We start from the raw sequence: 18,586 nt of genomic DNA on the forward strand, positions 1-18,586 counted from the left end.
GTTTAAAAGTTGCTTTGCTAGCTGTAAGACAGTTTATGTTACTGGGCAAATGATCAGAAATATTTGTTGCTGCATATTCAACTCCTTTCTGAGCCACTGATAGCTTCCTCTGGTGTTGTAGGTGCGGACAACACTATTCTTCCAAAACTGTGAGGGATTATTTATGATTAATTTCATTAGTGATTATATGTATTGTGATGGTGTGGTTAAAGCGCACTTTAAATTTTGTCAAACTTGATGTGTTGAGCTATTATCGAAACATGAAATATTTAAATTGCATTGTTATTCAGAATACCAAAACACAGTTTTCACAGATGTTGATCAAAGAAATTTATTGGGATTTTTACAACACAAATGTAATATACAAATCTTAGAAAGTCACTTCCAAAGAAAAGTAAACATTAAAATGTGACTTTACAATAAAGTTTTAAAAACAATTTCTAAGTTCATGTTCATTGTACTGTTAAAGACGGGAATGATAAATTATTACTGATCATTACATAAATGCAAAAGTATTGTGTGAAAACCAACAACATCTGTTTCGCATCTTTTTATTTGTCACCTATGTATCGATGTTAAACTGTAACCTTATTAATGATTAGACTAAGTGTGCCATGTCTGGTATGAACAAGCCAGACGAAGATACATTATTTGGAGGTTACAGAGCACAGACATACTTTTGTTAAGTGCATTAAGTTGTAGTATTGCATAGTAGTGATGATTATGGTGGAACGTATATCATATTGAGTTGAAGTAAACACACTGACTGAAAAAATTAGAGAATTCTACTAAATTTATGATTAGCATTTTATTTGTGATAAGATAGATCCATTATGCCCTGAACTGCATGGCGGAGATTATGAACTTGGAGAAGACAACCATGTGGTTTCAACACCAACAAAAACATCGAGAACTAAGTTAAGTATATCAGCTTGCTTGCTTTTTCCCACAAAGTATGGAGATGGTAGTGATGTCTCACGTAAGACGTCATGGCACATGCTAATTCCAGTCGAGATAGCACGCAACCTTCCACACTACAAGAGGGATTCTAATATTCACCAAGAGTGTGCCAAGTCCAGATAACAGTTGGCTATATTTTATTCCAGAAAGCTCAGATAGGAGGGTCACTGGTGGGCAGCACTAGGTGCCGCCCATGTACACCTGCATTGTTAAAACACAAGTTACTTCCTACAGTACTGATACAAATGAATATGTTCTCCTGTGCTATAATACAATTATGGAGACTAAGCAACATATCTCATAGGAGGTTCACATACTTGCTTTGATGGAGGCCTTGGTGTTAAGGAATCATGAGAAAGTTTACTGGGGTTCCATACCCTTGTAGCTTAACTACCATATGCATTATGCATTACTTTCATAAGATGAACATCTTAGTCCCTTCAAGTTTCTGGGGTGTTGAGCGCTGATAGTACACTTAAGTCAAATATGATCAATATTTTTTACAGTCCAAGCTTGATGAACTGAAGGCATTGTGTGGGAGCCACTGCCTCTGCAGTAAACACTAACATGAAATGAGGGTGGGAATGTGACATGCTTGGAGATGAAGGTAACCTGCAGGTGGTTGATCAGATATTTTCAATGTCTCGGTGAATCTTTTAATCACATCTTGTCACTTCATTTGAATTGCTGTTTTGAGTATATTATTAATCTTTATCTTTCACTCAGGAGAAGCAGACGGAGGCAGATGTCATACGTTTGGATTTTTTACAATGTAGGCATATATAAATGCTGAATGCATCTTTAATATTGAAGTCCCAATAACTTGATGTGACTGACAGAGCACTGGTCTACATGCTTTTCAAGTTGTGCCCTGTACCTGGATAATAGTTGGCAACAATACCTTTTTCTGACTGACCTACTCTTACGATACATCAGTGTTTTTTGCATCTACCTTTAATGGTGCAACACACTTAGCAGACGTATGATTCCCAACACTGACAAGGAACTTTGTGTGTTCATTGTCCCCGTAGTCTGAGATTATTATTTACAGAATTCGGCAATGTTTACACTCAACTGAGATGGACAGAATAAACATTTTATTTGGTGTTTCTTGAGAAACCTGCCAAATCTGAATGAGAAACCACTGATGTAAGGTCAGGAAAGTGCTAACCAGTAAGCTCTCATACCTTGAACCAGCCATCATTTAATGCACAAAATAATTAGTGTGTTATTTACGAGAAAATTATTATTGTTTTTACTAGCTGTAACAACAACTGGATATGATAAAAAAATATTTTATAGAGTAGTATGATAATGAAAAGTCCTGGGTACAAATGATGGACAGAGTAACAGTAGTTATTTACACTGCACAGTTGTGGCACTGAGCAGGTGAGAGGCAATAAACAAGACTGAAAACATTACCAAGATTTCAAACAATGCACAGACAAAGTTTTTTTGAGTTGCTTATTTTATAAAGAACAGTGGACAAACCCATGAAAAATATCAGAATGAACCAACACTTGAAACTATATACTATTTTTTTTAACCCACTTACCACGTCAGGGTCTTCCACATTCATATCCAAGTGTGGCAGTGGTGTTCCTTCTGGCACATTCTCAGGGATTGTAATGCTGTATTCACGGCTATTAAACCTTGGAGCCTCATCATTAACATCCTTTATAGTGACTGTAACTTTTGCCGTGGTTACTGTTAGTGGATCATTTTCACTTATATCCTTTACAACTTCTCGAGCCTTTTTATTAAAAAAAAGACGTATCTTAGTTTTGATTCACTTCAGATATACATAGTAACCAAAGGTCAAAAAATCAAACACTGTGAAAGAATACATGATTATTCATAAATTGTAAGTTAGTTACATAAGTCTCCCAGTTTATCAACACTGTCAACACTGTATTTAAACTTATTACCAGGTCTATGATTCCAGAGCCCTAAATAAGATCCAAATTTCTTGTATACAGTTTATTACTAATGTTATTATAATCATCATTAATTATTGCAAAACTAGAAGCTGCATCACAAAATGAGTATTCTTTGCAGGAAAAAATTGACACTAGGTATCACCTACCAAATAATACAATTTTTTGGACTTAACAACCCAAATCACACCACATAGTTGAAGGTCAAAACAAGGTGAAACATATCTAGACCAACTTTAATATACTCTCTGAAAAATTTTATTTCTGACAATTCTCACAGCTGTGCTGCAAAGTGACTTCAGTGGTTATGGCAGTATTCTGTGTTCTATTTGTAAATTATATATGATTTCACTATACAGTGAAATCTCAGTAGGTGCATTTTACATTGAAATGTTTTACCAATGTAGTTCTTTAAGAACTTATATTTGAATTGTATGATATTAACGCCTCTGTAAGGAATGATAGATATATTTACAACCACATTACAAGTTTAACTGTTATTCTAAAATAAAAGAAAAATGTACAAATTTCATCTTTAACTGTTTCAATGTTGATGAAAATGGCTCTTTTGCTATATGCGACTAAGGAGCAGTTAATATATCTAAAAAGAAAGATGATGAAACTTACCAAACAAAAGCGCTGGCAGGTCGATAGACACACAAACAAACACAAACATACACACAAAATTCTAGCTTTCGCAACCAATGGTTGCCTCGTCAGGAAAGAGGGAAGGAGAAGGAAAGACAAAAGGATATGGGTTTTAAGGGAGAGGGTACACACAAAATTCTAGCTTTCGCAACCAATGGTTGCCTCGTCAGGAAAGAGGGAAGGAGAAGGAAAGACAAAAGGATATGGGTTTTAAGGGAGAGGGTACACACAAAATTCTAGCTTTCGCAACCAATGGTTGCCTCGTCAGGAAAGAGGGAAGGAGAAGGAAAGACAAAAGGATATGGGTTTTAAGGGAGAGATATAGAAACTCATAACTATAATCTTTATTATTGTGAAAATTCTAAAATAAATATTTTTAATACCAGTTAAAACTCTACACAAAAGAAAATCTGCTCACTTTCACAGTAAGTGTCAAAACACCAGTGGAATCCTCTAGAGCTTCTTTGTCCAATGGTTTTGCTGTGCGTAGCTCTCCTGTTTCAGGATCCAGCAGGAAGTAGTTTAATGGATCTATAACATAAAAGAAATACATTGGGATCTTCACTGGGACACAGCAGTATATTTAATTGGTGGTGTATAGACAAATCTAACTAAATTGTATTGGGCAGTTGTCAAAGAAACTAAATTGTATCACTTTTTTCTAGCTCACACACTACCACATGCATGCACACACACACACACACACACACACACACACACACACACACACACACACACACACACAAGCGTACTACCATGTGACCAGGACATCACTGACAGTTTGCAAGCAGGTGCCCAGGAAGAGGCTTTCATGATTCTTGAACCAAATGTTGGCTATGATTAAGTTATGCTCTGTGCAAAATTCTACCAGGCGGCTTCCTCTTTCATTCCTTACACCCATTCCATATTCACCTACTACATTTCCTTCTCTTCCTTTTCTTATTATCGAATCTCTTTAGGGATTCCATTTTTGAAACTAGTGTCTTCTGGTCATGAGTGAATCATCTGCCAAAGTAGTCTAATGCATGTATATTTTGTTGGTGAATGCAATATGTTTTACGAAAGTTCTTGGCATATTAAAAATGTGTGCCAGATTGAGACTCAAAATCAGAACCTTTGCCTTTCACGGCCAAGCCCTCCACCAACTGAGCTACCCCAGGATGCTTTATGACCCATCCTTACAGTTTTACTTTCACCAGTACCTTATCTCCAACCTTTCAAACTTCCTTTCCTCCAGGAGGACTGGTTCAAAATGGTTCAAATGGCTCTGAGCACTATGGGACTCAACTTCTGAGTCCCCTACAACTTAGAACTAGTTAAACCTAACCAACCTAAGGACATCACACACATCCATGCCTGAGGCAGGATTTGAACCTGCAACCGTAGAGTCTCGCGGTTCCAGACTGAAGCGCCTAGAACCGCACAGCCACTCCGGGCCGCCCCAGGAGGACTGGTCCCACAAGTTTTGCAGGAGAACTTCTGTGAAGTTTGAAGGGCAGAAGATGAGGTACTGGTGAAAGTAAAGCTGTGAGGACATGTCATAAGTCATGCTTCGGTAGCTCTGTTGGTAGAGCACTTGCTCACGAAAGGCAAATGTCCACAGTTTGAATCTTTGTCCGGTACACAGTTTTAATCTGAAAAGAATTTTTGTATCAGCACACACTCTACTGCAGAGTGAAAATTTTATCCCGGAATATGTTTTACTTCCATAAGGAAGTGAGCATTGTATTTAACAAAGAAGAAAAACTAATATAATTAAGATTCCAATATGCTAAATTTTTTCTGTCAACACACATCTTAGCAACTTCAGCAGATGACTGCTTGGTATATTTACTAAAACTTTGAGCAGAGCTGCTGTGCAAGCTCTATTTAGCTGATACTTAGATTTCTAGAAGAGATTTACATTACAGGAATTGTAACAGGTCATTTTTTACTGGTGAACTGCAGACAGACATCAGATTATTCTTTCCTTGCACATAGTAAGCAAAATGAAAATGTTCAGCCGCATCAGGACTTAAAATTAGATGTAACTAACTTCCGTGTAATGAACAGCATCCATTATTTGCATAGTAGCAAAACAACCGAAAGTTATCAAACGTATAAATGTAGGACAGTAATAATAACAAATGAAATGAATCTGAATAAATGGAAAATTGTTATAAAACTTTCTGACACACCAAAAATTGTGTGCCAGATTGGGACTCTAAAAATGATCCTTGCGTTTCACAAGTTATGCTCGACAGGATATGGTGGGTAATGATTTTGCCACAACCAAAAAGTTGTTTCAAGGGTGAATGTATTTCATAACTTTGTGTACACCTGTGCAGAACAAAAGATTCAATTTTTGACTATCAATAAAGAAAGGAAATAAAATATCTGGGCACATTGTACATACTTGTCACTAATTCATAAACAACCTTCCTAGGCTGTCCTCGATCACCATCTCGAGCCTGGACTGTCATTACAAGAGTTCCAATGGGAGCATCTTCTTTTACCACACCTGTGAGAGAGCCAAGAAACACTGGTGGAGTGTTCTGGACATCACCAACTCTCAGTTCCATTCCTGTACTGCTCTTGAAATGACCATCCTGCAAGCACACAGTAAATGATATATATAGCTTGAAAGATGTTGGTGAAATATAAAATGGTATACAGAAAGACAAAATATTTACAACCTATAAGAAGTTTTTGACAATGTACAGATACACAAACAAAGAGTTGAGAAATTTAGTGCCCCTTTCAAAATTACATTTTGTTGCTGTGTGTGTGTGTGTGTGTGTGTGCACGCGTATGTGTTTTACAAAACATAAAAAAAGTAAAATAAACTTAAATTATGATTGTCAAGTAACAGAAATGCAATTGTGAGAGGGTGAGAAAGCATAGAACATCTAACTGATATAGTAAGAGAGGGGAAAAAGAAAGATTTCTGGGAAAATATAGCACCAATATATTCCACAAAATTTTGAACCTAAAAATGGTATGTGACACAGGGCAAATGGTAGGATGAAAAGAGCTGATAACAGTTTGATTCCAGTTAATCAGTTCAGGTCACCAGTGAGAAAGTTTGTTAGTGACTCTTATCAGTTTTGAAGATAATATTGTTTACACATTACTGAAACATGGGGCTCAAAAACAAATCTTGCATTTGTCTTTGAGAATGAGTAAATAAAAAAATAAATAAATTCATTAAAGAGGAGAACATATGAAAGAAAGTGAATAGTAGAACCTTCTGCATACCTCAGTGTTTCAGTGTATGTGTAGAAGAGATATTTGTGGAGTTGTAAACTTTAAGATTGAAAAGAGCTGTATGAAAATTTCTCCATATATTAAGGAAATTAGAAAGGAAGTTTATAGAGTAACTGTTCTGAAGTTCTCAAATTCGTTCACGTGTTTCACAAATATAAAAGGAACTGTGAGTGAGTGAACGACGAAAACTATCTTGACACAATGAGAATGATAGATGTTAGCTTAAAATTGTTAGCTGAAAAACCCTCTTGAGCATGTTTCTAAAAAAATTACTGCAATATATTAATAAGAGATATTGAAAGTTTCACACATATGCACATACTGATACATTTTAATATTGCTGATAATAAAATTAAAATTATAGAGTATAGTACAAAGAGAGGCAAGAAAACAGTGAATAAGATGGTACTGAAACTAAGTAGAGTGACTACACTGTGACTGATAATTCAGAAATTCTGAAGATTTTTAATAATCATTTCACTTAAGTACAGCATCAGAAATAGGGCGGAGTTAGTCTATTGAACAAGTAAGGGGAGATGTTGAAAATATAGTTTCATGAAAATGTAAGCAACTAGAGGTAGCACTGGCAACCTTCAATGAAATTAACAGAACTGTTAAGCAGTTTATACTGTTTTATTCATCATATCATTTGCAGTCCATTTGCGTTGTTGTAAGTAAAAAGTTCTCTTTTGGTGGGTTAGTAAAACTTGTAATATTATCTCATAATCAGTATAGGGAGTTGAAAGTCTGTCCAACAACAATTCATTCCCAGCTTCTTCTTTTTAGATGTATTTGAGGAGAGGTCTGCACTACATGTATTTGTTGCTATGCATCAGTAGTTGTTCTAGTCTTCATTGCAGGTGGTTCACAGATGTTTATAGTTGTTTTGGTCAGTTTTACTAAAAAACTGCCAGTCATAATAAAAGCTACATGAAGTAGAACTTGAACAGATATTTAATATGAATGAATCAGACTGCAATGAGGGTCTACAAACCATCTTCAAGCAAGCATTATGACAAGTATTCAGAACCAGATGGCAGTGCATACAGTGAAAAAGATGATTATGTTGGTCCAGTAACAGGTAATACAAACAGCATTGAGATACGGAGAGAAGTTCTTAAAAATCCATCAGTATTTATGTTCAGCTAATAGGTGTCATTGATGTATTTGTTGATTTTTTCCCCTGAAGAATTCCTTGCATTATTAGCATTATTAGTTGAACAAACAGCTCTACATGCAAGACAGGAAATATAAAAATGTGAGAGAGGAAGATCAATCAGACTCTTAAGATGGAGGGATACGGTTGATGTTTTTATGAAGGTGTGTTCCTGCACATGTGGCCTTACTGTTTGTCATTAATAGAAAGTTATTGAAATACAGGTCCTTCCTACCCTTTATATTTTTGTGATCTGTTATGAGAAGGAGTAGATTTTACCAGTTATTGAGATATCTTTACTTTTCAGTCAACTCATTCCAACCTTTGACTATAAAATTAGAAAAGTTATGTTCCATTTCTATGTCATTATAAGCAATAATTATGTTCCAACCAAGAAGCCCTGCATCAACAAATCTGTTTTCATGCAGTATATCAAACACTAGAATCACAAGTATGATGTGAAAATTTGTGAATTTTTTGAAGTTAACAGAGCAGCTCTGACAATAAAAATTTGCTGCAACAAATCAGAGGAAAAAACAAAAAGAGAGACAAGCTGAGCATCTGGAATTGTTTTGTACTTGATAGAAGCCTATTTGAAAAATGATATGGGCTTCACATAAAATATTTTTTTATAATTTTGTAGCACTACCAAATATGTTCTCTCACAGAAAAGAAATTACAATTTAGATGTTTGCAAGTGGAATGACATTAAGTGAAGTCTCACCACTGCTAACACACACCATGATGAAATTGTCAAAGTTATTAATCAAAATAACAAAGTTTCCTCAAAACCTAATGCAGTGTCAGACTATTGCAACAGCATGTGTGGAATTGATTAGTCTGCCAAATCCTTTCCCATTGTTTAGTTCCGCAAAACACTGTTAAATGGTTGAAAATGCTAATTATACATATTATGGAAAAATATTTACACAGTGTTACACGCAAACAAGTGGTGGCTCCATCAGATCTCCATCGTTTAGAGAGAATGTTCACTCAGGCAAGAATAAGGGACAAGACATTGGTCACTCTGACGAAAAATGAACAGAAAGCAGGTTGCTTTGTTCACCTATTAACTACATCCATTCTCTACAAAGTACTGTAAGGTGAATGGCAAAGGGTAATTCCCACTGTACTACATTTTAGGTCTTTTACAGTTCAATTTGCATATCAATTGTGGGAAGAGTGACTGCTTAAATGCCTGAGTGTATGCTGAAATAGTCCAGTATTGTCTTCATGGACCCTACTGAAATGTTACCCAGGGGCTGTAGTATATTCCTAAACTCCTAACTTTTTGTCAATTGTTCAAACTTCATAAGTAGGCTTTCGTAGGGTACTGTCTCTCGTCATTCATCTGTCAGTTAGATTTTTTAGCATTTTTGTGATGCTGTCCCCTGAGTCAAAAAACCCTGCTCCATTTTTTGTACATGTGTTACCACAGTTACCCTTGTTTGACATTGACCACACACAATTTAACAATATTCTGGGAAGGATATATGTACAATCAGTTATTTTTAAGCACTGACTCATTACAATTGTGACTTATTGATTCTGAAACTGAAGGATATTACGTTTTTGCATTTTGTGGTCTGCACAGTTTCATATTTCTGAACATTTAAAACAAGTTGCTAGTCTTTGCACCCATTTGAAATCTCATCAAGATCTAACTGAATACTTCATTAAATAACTGTATCATCTGGAAAAAAGTTTGAGGTTACTGGTCATGTTTTCAGTAGGATCACTAATAACAGAATGAATAGTGAACATCCCTTAGGATATCTGAATTTGCACCTACATCTGTTGAACCTACCAGGAAATCTTCAGTCCAGTGAAAAATTTATTACATACCACATACGATCACAAAGTGTTAGTATGGTATTGAGTCAAATGTTTTCCAGAAGTCAAGAAATATTGCATCCACCTGATGGTCTTAATCCATCTTTCTGGATGTCATGTTAGAGAAAAGTGAGTTGGGTTTGCATGTCTATTGATCCTAGTACCCACGGTGCTTGGCCTGGATGATGTCATTTTGTTTAAGCTACTTCTTGTGAATGGGTATAGCCTGTGTTCTTTCCCAGCAACTGAGCACAGATTTTTGTCAAGGAATCTACAGTATATTATGGTTAAGGGAAGGGCTCACTCAGCTGAAAATTCTATATACTATCTGAGAAGGATTTCATCATGCCCGGGGGCTCCATTCAAGTCAGTATTTCAGTTGTTTCTCAACACTACTGACACTAATTGCCCTATCACTCATTCTTCAGTGGAGGAGTATTAAATTGGGCAGCCCTTCTGTGTCTACCTTGTAAAGGACCATTTGAAAACAGAGCTCATAATTTCTATTTTTCCTTTGCAACCCTCATTTTTGGTTCCTGCATTACCTGTGAGTGTCTGGACACTAACTTTTGTGTCACTAATGGGCTTTCATATGATGAGAACTTCTCTGAGTTTTGTGAGAGGCTTTCAATAAAATGCTATTGCTGGTAACATACTGCATTTTCTTTTTTTTTTTTTTACATTCTAATGTGTTTCATTTAGGATCTCTCTCAGGGTCCCTTGTTTTACACCTATTGTGCAGTGGTCACTGTTTCTTTAAAAGTTTCTATATGGAGACTGTATATCATGGAGCACCCCTGGAAGCATGAACTGTTTTATTGTCCAGTGGTTGGTCCTCAAAGCTAGTGTCACAGGCTTTATACATGCTCCTGCCCAGAGCTAAATGTTTAATTTCTTCCTAGAGACAAGACATTATTGCCTCTTTATCTAGTTAAGTGAGAATATACAGTAAATCTTTATACTTGTTTTAGTTGCCCCTTGGAGGTCTGGCAATAATTGCTGTTACAACTGCCTCATAATCACTAATGCCAGTCACTTATGCGTGAATTCAGAGGCAATAGTAGTCCAGGGGAAGAAAACAAGGCCAACAAAATAGTTCAGAGTTTGCATTTCACAGAAGAAATCTCATTAATCACATTACTACTGCCTAAATTGTGACGGACAGCTGACTCTTTATAAAGAAAAATGCTTTAGGGCCCATCATCAATAAAATGACTTGATTTTTAATCGTAATTGCTGTACACAGAAACTCATTTCATTTGAGTTGACTCACAGTTGGCACTTGCAGCCACACATTAAGGTAGGCTACAAGATAATTTAATAGTCAGCATTCAGCATGTTAAAGACACTCATACAAAAGATGACTCATTACACATTACATATCACCCTACTGGACTCAAACTAAAATAGTGATTAGGAACTAGCCTGGATATGACTTATCATACCTTAGCAACTAGCAGTATTTGGTAGATTTGCTGCTCTGAATAATCCAGTGCCTGCTGGAGGATGATGGCTCCACTGAAACTTCTCTCACTTGCATTCAATGGCAGAACTCTGAACTTGGCACAGGAATCTGGAAACTGAAAAGAAATAGAACAGAACAAAAATTAATCTTTGCTAGATATTGCTGATAAGAAAGCTAATCTAATCTTGCCAAACTGATTTATGTAGCTGATCATTAGTTATGATTACTGAATTAATCTGCACCCCCAATCTCACCAGTCTCAAAAGTCTGTATTATGGTGATGATTTATGACAACTGCTACACAGGACCACACTTTGATACATACAAGAAGAATAAAGTATCACAGCTGTACAGCAACTGGCTGACAATTTTTTATTGTAACAATTTTCATCCTTGCTGTTGAGCAGAACAGCTAGCAAACAGAACATGAATGTTCGCATTATGAACTTATTATAATATTTTATGAACTTATTATAATAAGTTCATTTCACAGTTTGCAACTAATGAAAGAGAGAATGCTTAAATTAATAAATATAATACTCCAATAGTTGCAAGTTATCTCTTTAAATCTCATATCCCTAATTTATTTCTCTCAAAACCTGAATAGTTGTTGGATTAATTGTCTCAAGTTCTGACAAAGAGTCTGCATGAAGCTTGGAAATATTACCTAAGCTGTAGCTAACCTATACGTTTTCAGTAAATTTCATCCAGGTATACAATATCAACAAAGTACAGAGGACAGTCTTTGAGAATTTGAAAATATGTGAGAGAGATATTGGTAGAGTGAAACTTTTGCACCAACTTGTGAGGAATACATGATGGTTCAAGTGGCATCATCTGTTTGTTGATTCAAATCCATCTAATAACTGACTATGACATTTAGTACATGAATCCAACAATGGAACCCTCTTGGGTCATAGCTTGGAAAGAAATGTTGAAATTTTCAGTGTTTCTAAGGAGATCATCACCGCATATATTCAGCTGAATTTAAAGTGTGGGGAAGATCACTGAAATCTGTTGATAATGCTTGACAATTAGAACAGTGAAATAAGCCTTCAAAAACTTACATTGCTCTTACCAGAACAGGGAATTTGTTTAACTGATTGTCTAATTGGTACACAGATCTGCTCGCTCCATAAAACTATGTTCATTATATTTTGAGATTTATTTCACTCAGCCCCCCCCCCTCCCCCCCAAGAAAAAAAAATAGATCTCAACATAACTAATATCTGATTCTACACTTATACCTAACTGTACCATCTAAGTTATTTGCAGCTGCAAGCTCTGATTTTTTTTTATGACTATCAAAGATTTTCAGTATTTATGCATGTCAGGGAGTAGAGGAGAGAAGTAGAGAAGGTAAAAGGTCTATGGATGTGTACTGGTGGGACACAAGGCACATTTAGAGCTGGAGTGGGAGCAGGGGAGGGCTAGGCAGTGGAGGATAGGAGGTTACAGGAAGGAGGGATATGTTGCATAGAGAGTTCCCACTTGCTCAGTTCAAGAAAACTGGTGTTGGTGAGAAGAATCCAGATAGCAAAGGCTGTGAAACAGTTGTTGAAATCAAGCACAGGCAGCTGGTTGGCCAAGCTGTCTCTTGACCACTGTCTGGCGATGGCAATTAATTTGAACAGATAGTTTGTTAGTGGTCATTACCGCATAGAATGCATAACACTGGTTGCAGCTAAGTTGATAGGTCACACAGCCACTTTCACAGGTGGCCTTGCCTTTGATAGTGTAGGAGATCCCTGTGACAGGAAGAGAGTAGGTGGTTATGGGAAGATGTGGACAGGAATTGCCTTTAGGTCTATAGCAGGGATATAGTCCATGGGCAAAGGTTCAGGAGCAGGAATAGAATAGGAGCAGACATGGATATCACATAAGAGAGGTGGATGGTGGAACACCTCTGTGGGAAGGGTGGGAGGGTTGTGGAAAGGACATTTCTCATTTCAGGCCATGACAAGAGGTATTCAAAACTGTGGTGGACAACAAGATTCAGTTGCTTGTGTCCTGCACAGAACTGAGTAATGGAGGCTCTTTTGTGTCTGTACAGTGAGTATGTGCTTGATGGTAGCTGACTGGGGAGACAAGAGATGGGAGATCTGTTCCTGGAAAAGGTGGGAAGGGTAATTTTGCTCTGTGAAGACCTCAGTGAGGCCACTGGCACATCTGAAGTGGTTTGTTGGGCTGAGGAGAATTAAGTGAAGCAATCAGTGGAGCCATTGAGGTTCGGGAGGAATGTAGATAAGGTGTCCTCTCCATCAATTCAGATAAATTATTTTATCAATCATATACGAAAAAGGAGCTGTAAACACACGGGGTGGGTTTTTTATGACTTAAAATACTGGAACATTATTACTTAAATGACCTACGCGGGCAGCGCTCGCTTATATAGCCGCGCACTGGCGCGGCGACAGATAAGGGACTTAGACGATTTCACAGTGCCAGCCGAGAGTTATCCCGGACGCGAGCACTAGTCTCACTAGGTGCTCGCGTCCGCTGTTCGTCGGTCAGACCGCGGCTGGCACGCTGCCAAGATTGCGTAACGCTGCCTCATCGGCGGGGTCAAAGGTCATGCGCTCAGAGAGCTGACGTAACATGCTGTTGCATACTCTATGTCGACAGGTCCTAGATGTACTCTTGTCCATTTTTAAGCTACGCTACAGATCACTTTATTTGTGAAAATACAATGTACAATCTCCAACAAATTTAACATATTCACAGGTATCAATAAAAGTACATAAAAAGTATATAAAACATGTGTAAAGAGAGTTACAAGAGTAATGGAAAACTTTATATGAGACTGAAATTACTAAAAGGATAATAATTTAAAATTACTACATTTTTATTCAAGAAATCTCATTGTATGAATGTGTGTGAAAAATGTTGCATAACCATCTTAGAGTTATTGCAGTATATGAGAGTCTTTAAGTAGAAATCAAACAATGGAAAATCCAGGATGGAGTGTAACAATAACATAAAAAGGAATGTTGCTTCTCACCATATAGAGGAGATGCTGAGTCGCAGATAGGCACAACAATAAGACTGTCACAAAGATAGCTTTCGGCCAGCAAGACCTTTGTCAAAATTAGGTAACCTCAGTTTCCTGAGACTTTCTTGCCTGAGACTACAGTCATGAGTGTGTGAGCTGCACTTGTGGGAGTGCGTACATGTGTGTTTGTCATCTAATTTTGACAATGGCCTTACTGGCGAAAAGCTGTATTTGTGACAGTATTTTTGTTGTGCCTATCTGCAACTCAGCATCTCCGCTATACGGTCAGTAGCAACTTTCCTTTTCACAGTCTTTAAGCAGAGGTTCTAAACTGAGGAATGTGCATTGTCAGAGAACTCATGCTTCTAGTAAGAAAATCTTCCAATATTTATTGAAAATTAAAGTGAGAGAATTGAAAAATATACTAACTGTGATAAAATATCACAAGAAAAGTATTAGTCAAACATCTCTGTTAAAAATCTCAATAATTAGACTTAAGAAGAAAATGTAGGCCTCACCAATATCTGTGCAGGCTTCCAGTCCTTACGCGAAAAGGATAGTGGTCTCCTGGTCAGCATTTCTGATCTACATCTACGTCTGCATCTACAGCTATACTCTGTAAACCACCATGACATGCATGGCACAGTTACGTCCCACTGCATCAGTTATTAGGGTTTCTTCCCATTCCATTCACAGGAGTGCAGGAAAAATGATTGTTTGAATGCCTTTGTGTGTGCATAATTATTCTAATTTTATCCTCATGATCTCTATATGAGTGATACGTAGGGGGTTGCAGTATATTCCAACAGTCATCATTTAAAGCCTTTTCTTCAAACTTTGTTAGTAGACTTTCTCAGGATACTTTAAGTCTATCTTCAACAGTCGCCCAGTTTAGTTCCTTCAGTATCTCTGTGGCACTCTCCCATGGATCAAACAAACCTGTGACCATTTGTGCTGTCCTTTTCTCTGTATACATTCAATATCCACGGTTAGTCCTATCTGGTACACTTACCACACACTTGAGCAATATTGTGGGATGAGTCACATGAGTGATTTGTAAGCAATCTCCTTTGTAGACTGATTGCACTTCCGCGGTATTTTACCAATAAACTTAAGTGTATCACCTGCTTTACCCACAACTGAGCCTCTATGATAATTCCATTTCATATCTCTACAAAGTGTTACATCTAGGTATTTACATGAGTTGGCCGATTCCAACAGTGGCTCATTGATATTACAGTCATAGGACACTATGTTTTTTTCATTTTGTGGTGTGACAATATTACATTTCTGAACATTTAAAGAAAGTTACCAATCTTTGCAACACTTTGAAATCCTATCAAGATTTGAATGAATATTTATGCAGCTTCTTTCAATAGCACTTCATCACAGATAATTGCACCATCTGCAAAAAATCTGGGGATACTATTAATATTGTCTCCAAGGTCATTAATATACAACATGAACAGGAAGTCTCCCAACACACTTCCCTGGGGCACACCAGAAGTTTCTTCTACATCTGACAATGACTCTCCATCCAAGATAACATGCTGCATCCTCCCTAACAAAAAGTACTCATTCCAGTCACAAATTTCACTTGATACCTTATGTGATCATACTTTTGACAATAAGTGTATGTGTGTGCTGAGTAAAATGCTTTTAAGAAATCAAGAAATATTGCATCTACCTGACTGCCTTGATCCAAAGCTTTCAATATGTTATGTGAGAAAAGTGCGAATCCAAGTTGGGTTTCACATGATTGATGTTTTCAGAATCCATGCTGGCTGGCATTGATGTCATTGTGTTCAAGATACCTCATTATGTGTGAGCTCAGAATATGTTCTAACATTCTATAGCACATCAATGTGAAGGATATTGGTGGTAGTTTTGTGGATCACTAGTATTACCCTTCTTGTAGACAGGTGTGACCCGTGCTTTCTTCCAAGAACTGTCCATGGATTTTTGTTCATAGGCTCTATGACAGATTATAGTTTGAAGAAGGGTTGGATCAACTGCAAACTAAGTAAAGAATCTGATAAAGACTCCATCAGGCCCTGGAGCTTTGTTCAATTTTAACGATTTCAGCTGTTTGTCAACACCACTGACACTAATGCTTATTTCACTCCTCTTTTCAGTGGTGCAAGGATAAAATAGGGCAATTCTCCTGTGTTTTCCTTTGTAAAGGAGCATTTGAAATGAGATTAACCATTTCAGCTTTTGCTTTGCTACCTTCAGTTCCAGTTCCTGTTTCATTCGCTAGGGACTGGATACTAACTTTGGTGCCACTAGGAGCCTTTATGTATGACCACAATTTCTTTGGATTTTGTGAAATATCCTCTGACAATATTCTGCTATGGTGATCACTGAAGGCATCATGCATTGCACTCTTGACAGACTAATGAGTTTTGTTCAGTATCTCTCTATCTATAGCCCTATGCTTTGTTTTACACCAATTACGCAGTAACCTAGGTTTCTTTAGAAGTTTCTTTACAGTGACCATGGAGAGTCCCTCCCATTATGAACTGTTCTACTGTGTACCTTTCTATCCAGTGCATGATCAACTATTCTTTCAAAGTTGAGCCATAGTTTCTCTACATGCTCCTGCCATGTGGCGAAAGTTTCAAATTCCTCATTGAGATATGACACTACTGATACTTTACCTAGTTTACTGAAGAACATATATGTTTCTGCTTGTTTTAGTGTCCTGTGTACTTCACTAATCATTGTTGCCACAATCACATTGTGATCACTGATACCGGTTTTGACGTGGACATCCTCAAAGAGGTCAGGTCTATTTTTGGCAGTAGGTCCAAAATATTCTCATCGCGAGTGAGGTTCCTAATTCACTGTTCTAGGTGGTTTTCAGACAAGCCACTTTGCAATGTTGCACAGGATGTCTTATCACACCCACCACAAACAAAACTGTAATTTTACAATTACTTGTTGGATGATTAAAGCCTCCAGTGACAATCACAGTACGATTGGGGAACTTACATACAAGTGAACTGAGGTTTCCTCTAAAATTTTCAGTTACATCAGGAGATGAGTCTGGTGGGCAATAAAGGCTCCAATTATCATTTTATGCCAACCCCTGACACTGACTCTTGCCCAGACAATCTCACATGTAGTTTCAATTTCTATCTCAGTGGATTTGAGTTTCTTGTCTACTGTGACAAATACACCACTCCATTTCCCACCTGCCTATGTTTTTGATATACACTGAAATTTTCCACAAAAATCTCACTGCTATCAACTTCAGGTTACACAGGCTTTCTGTACCTAGTATTATGTTAGCTTCACTGCTTTTTATGAGCACTTCAAGTTCTGGCACTTTGTTGCAAATGCTTCGGCAGTTAATCACTAGGATTTTAATATTTTCACCTCTGGGAGGCATTTCTTTCAGTCTTACACTGATACTTTTCGGTTTCCTAGAGCTATCATTATCTGTGTTCGATGGAGAGTCACTTAATCTAAAAAATCTCTTGGGTGCACTCCACACAAGACAAACATTATAATTTCAAGAGTAACACAGATGTTGTAAGGTGAACATTTTGATCTAACTGGCTGTGATTATATCAATGGCTGGTTTATTATAAAGCTGTTAATTGTACGCTTTGTAAATTGTGTGTGGTGCTGTGGGCACTTATAATGGATTACAGTCATCACGGTGCACTTATAATTTGCAACATTTTCAAAAAGTTTCATGAATCTGCAAAAATATATATGAATTTCAAAAGGCATCAAAATGCAATTGAAAAGTCACCTAATTTTTCTAGAATTGTGACAAACAAAATATGACTGTGAAAGAGCTCATCAGTGAGAATTTTGAAAAAGTAGTAAAAACTAATTGCACAAAGATGGAATCAGTTTTTCTTGCATAGTATGGGATCAGTTTTTCTTGCATAGTGTTTGGTGCTTTCTTCTGCACATTTACCAGGAAGTTGCTCACTGCTTTCCTACTCATTTCATCACTCAATTTTTACAGCTTTAGTACACCTCTTAATGCCAACAGAATGAATGTCTCAAACAGGTGACTTCCCTTTAAAAAGAAGAACAAATTAAAGTGCTGTTTTTGATGATTTATTGCAGTATAGCATACAGTAAGGCATAAAACATTGCAGAAACATTTTGAAAGTGTCCCTAAAAATGTCACCTACATTTCTCAGACAACCCAAATTGACTTAGACTCTCAAACAAACTGTACAGCTCTATATTTTGCAACATCATACAGCTTATCCGTGATTGTATCATGATGTAGTTTACACATAAATTGATTTGAAAAATAATGTTGAAGCTTGTGGTAGTGGTTCAAAAGTGCAAAATGTGGGAAATGTTATCCATATAAAATT

At 37.0% G+C, this 18,586-nt stretch overlaps 1 protein-coding gene across 2 annotated transcripts in view; it reads right to left on the reverse strand.

The window, feature by feature from the left end:
- LOC124716128 (cadherin-87A) overlaps positions 1-18,586 on the reverse strand; it is a 725,215-nt gene that overhangs the window by 208,835 nt on the left and 497,794 nt on the right. For both annotated transcript variants that reach the window (XM_047243147.1, XM_047243148.1), the window contains 4 exons: positions 11,226-11,360; positions 5,941-6,133; positions 3,964-4,076; positions 2,516-2,713 (listed from right to left, as the gene is read on the reverse strand). In XM_047243147.1, coding sequence (XP_047099103.1) covers positions 2,516-2,713; positions 3,964-4,076; positions 5,941-6,133; positions 11,226-11,360 — 639 coding nt within the window. The remainder of the gene's footprint in view (positions 1-2,515; positions 2,714-3,963; positions 4,077-5,940; positions 6,134-11,225; positions 11,361-18,586) is intronic.

This window comes from Schistocerca piceifrons, chromosome 1, assembly GCF_021461385.2.
Source record: "Schistocerca piceifrons isolate TAMUIC-IGC-003096 chromosome 1, iqSchPice1.1, whole genome shotgun sequence".
In the NCBI taxonomy this organism is placed as follows: Eukaryota; Metazoa; Arthropoda; class Insecta; order Orthoptera; family Acrididae; genus Schistocerca; species Schistocerca piceifrons.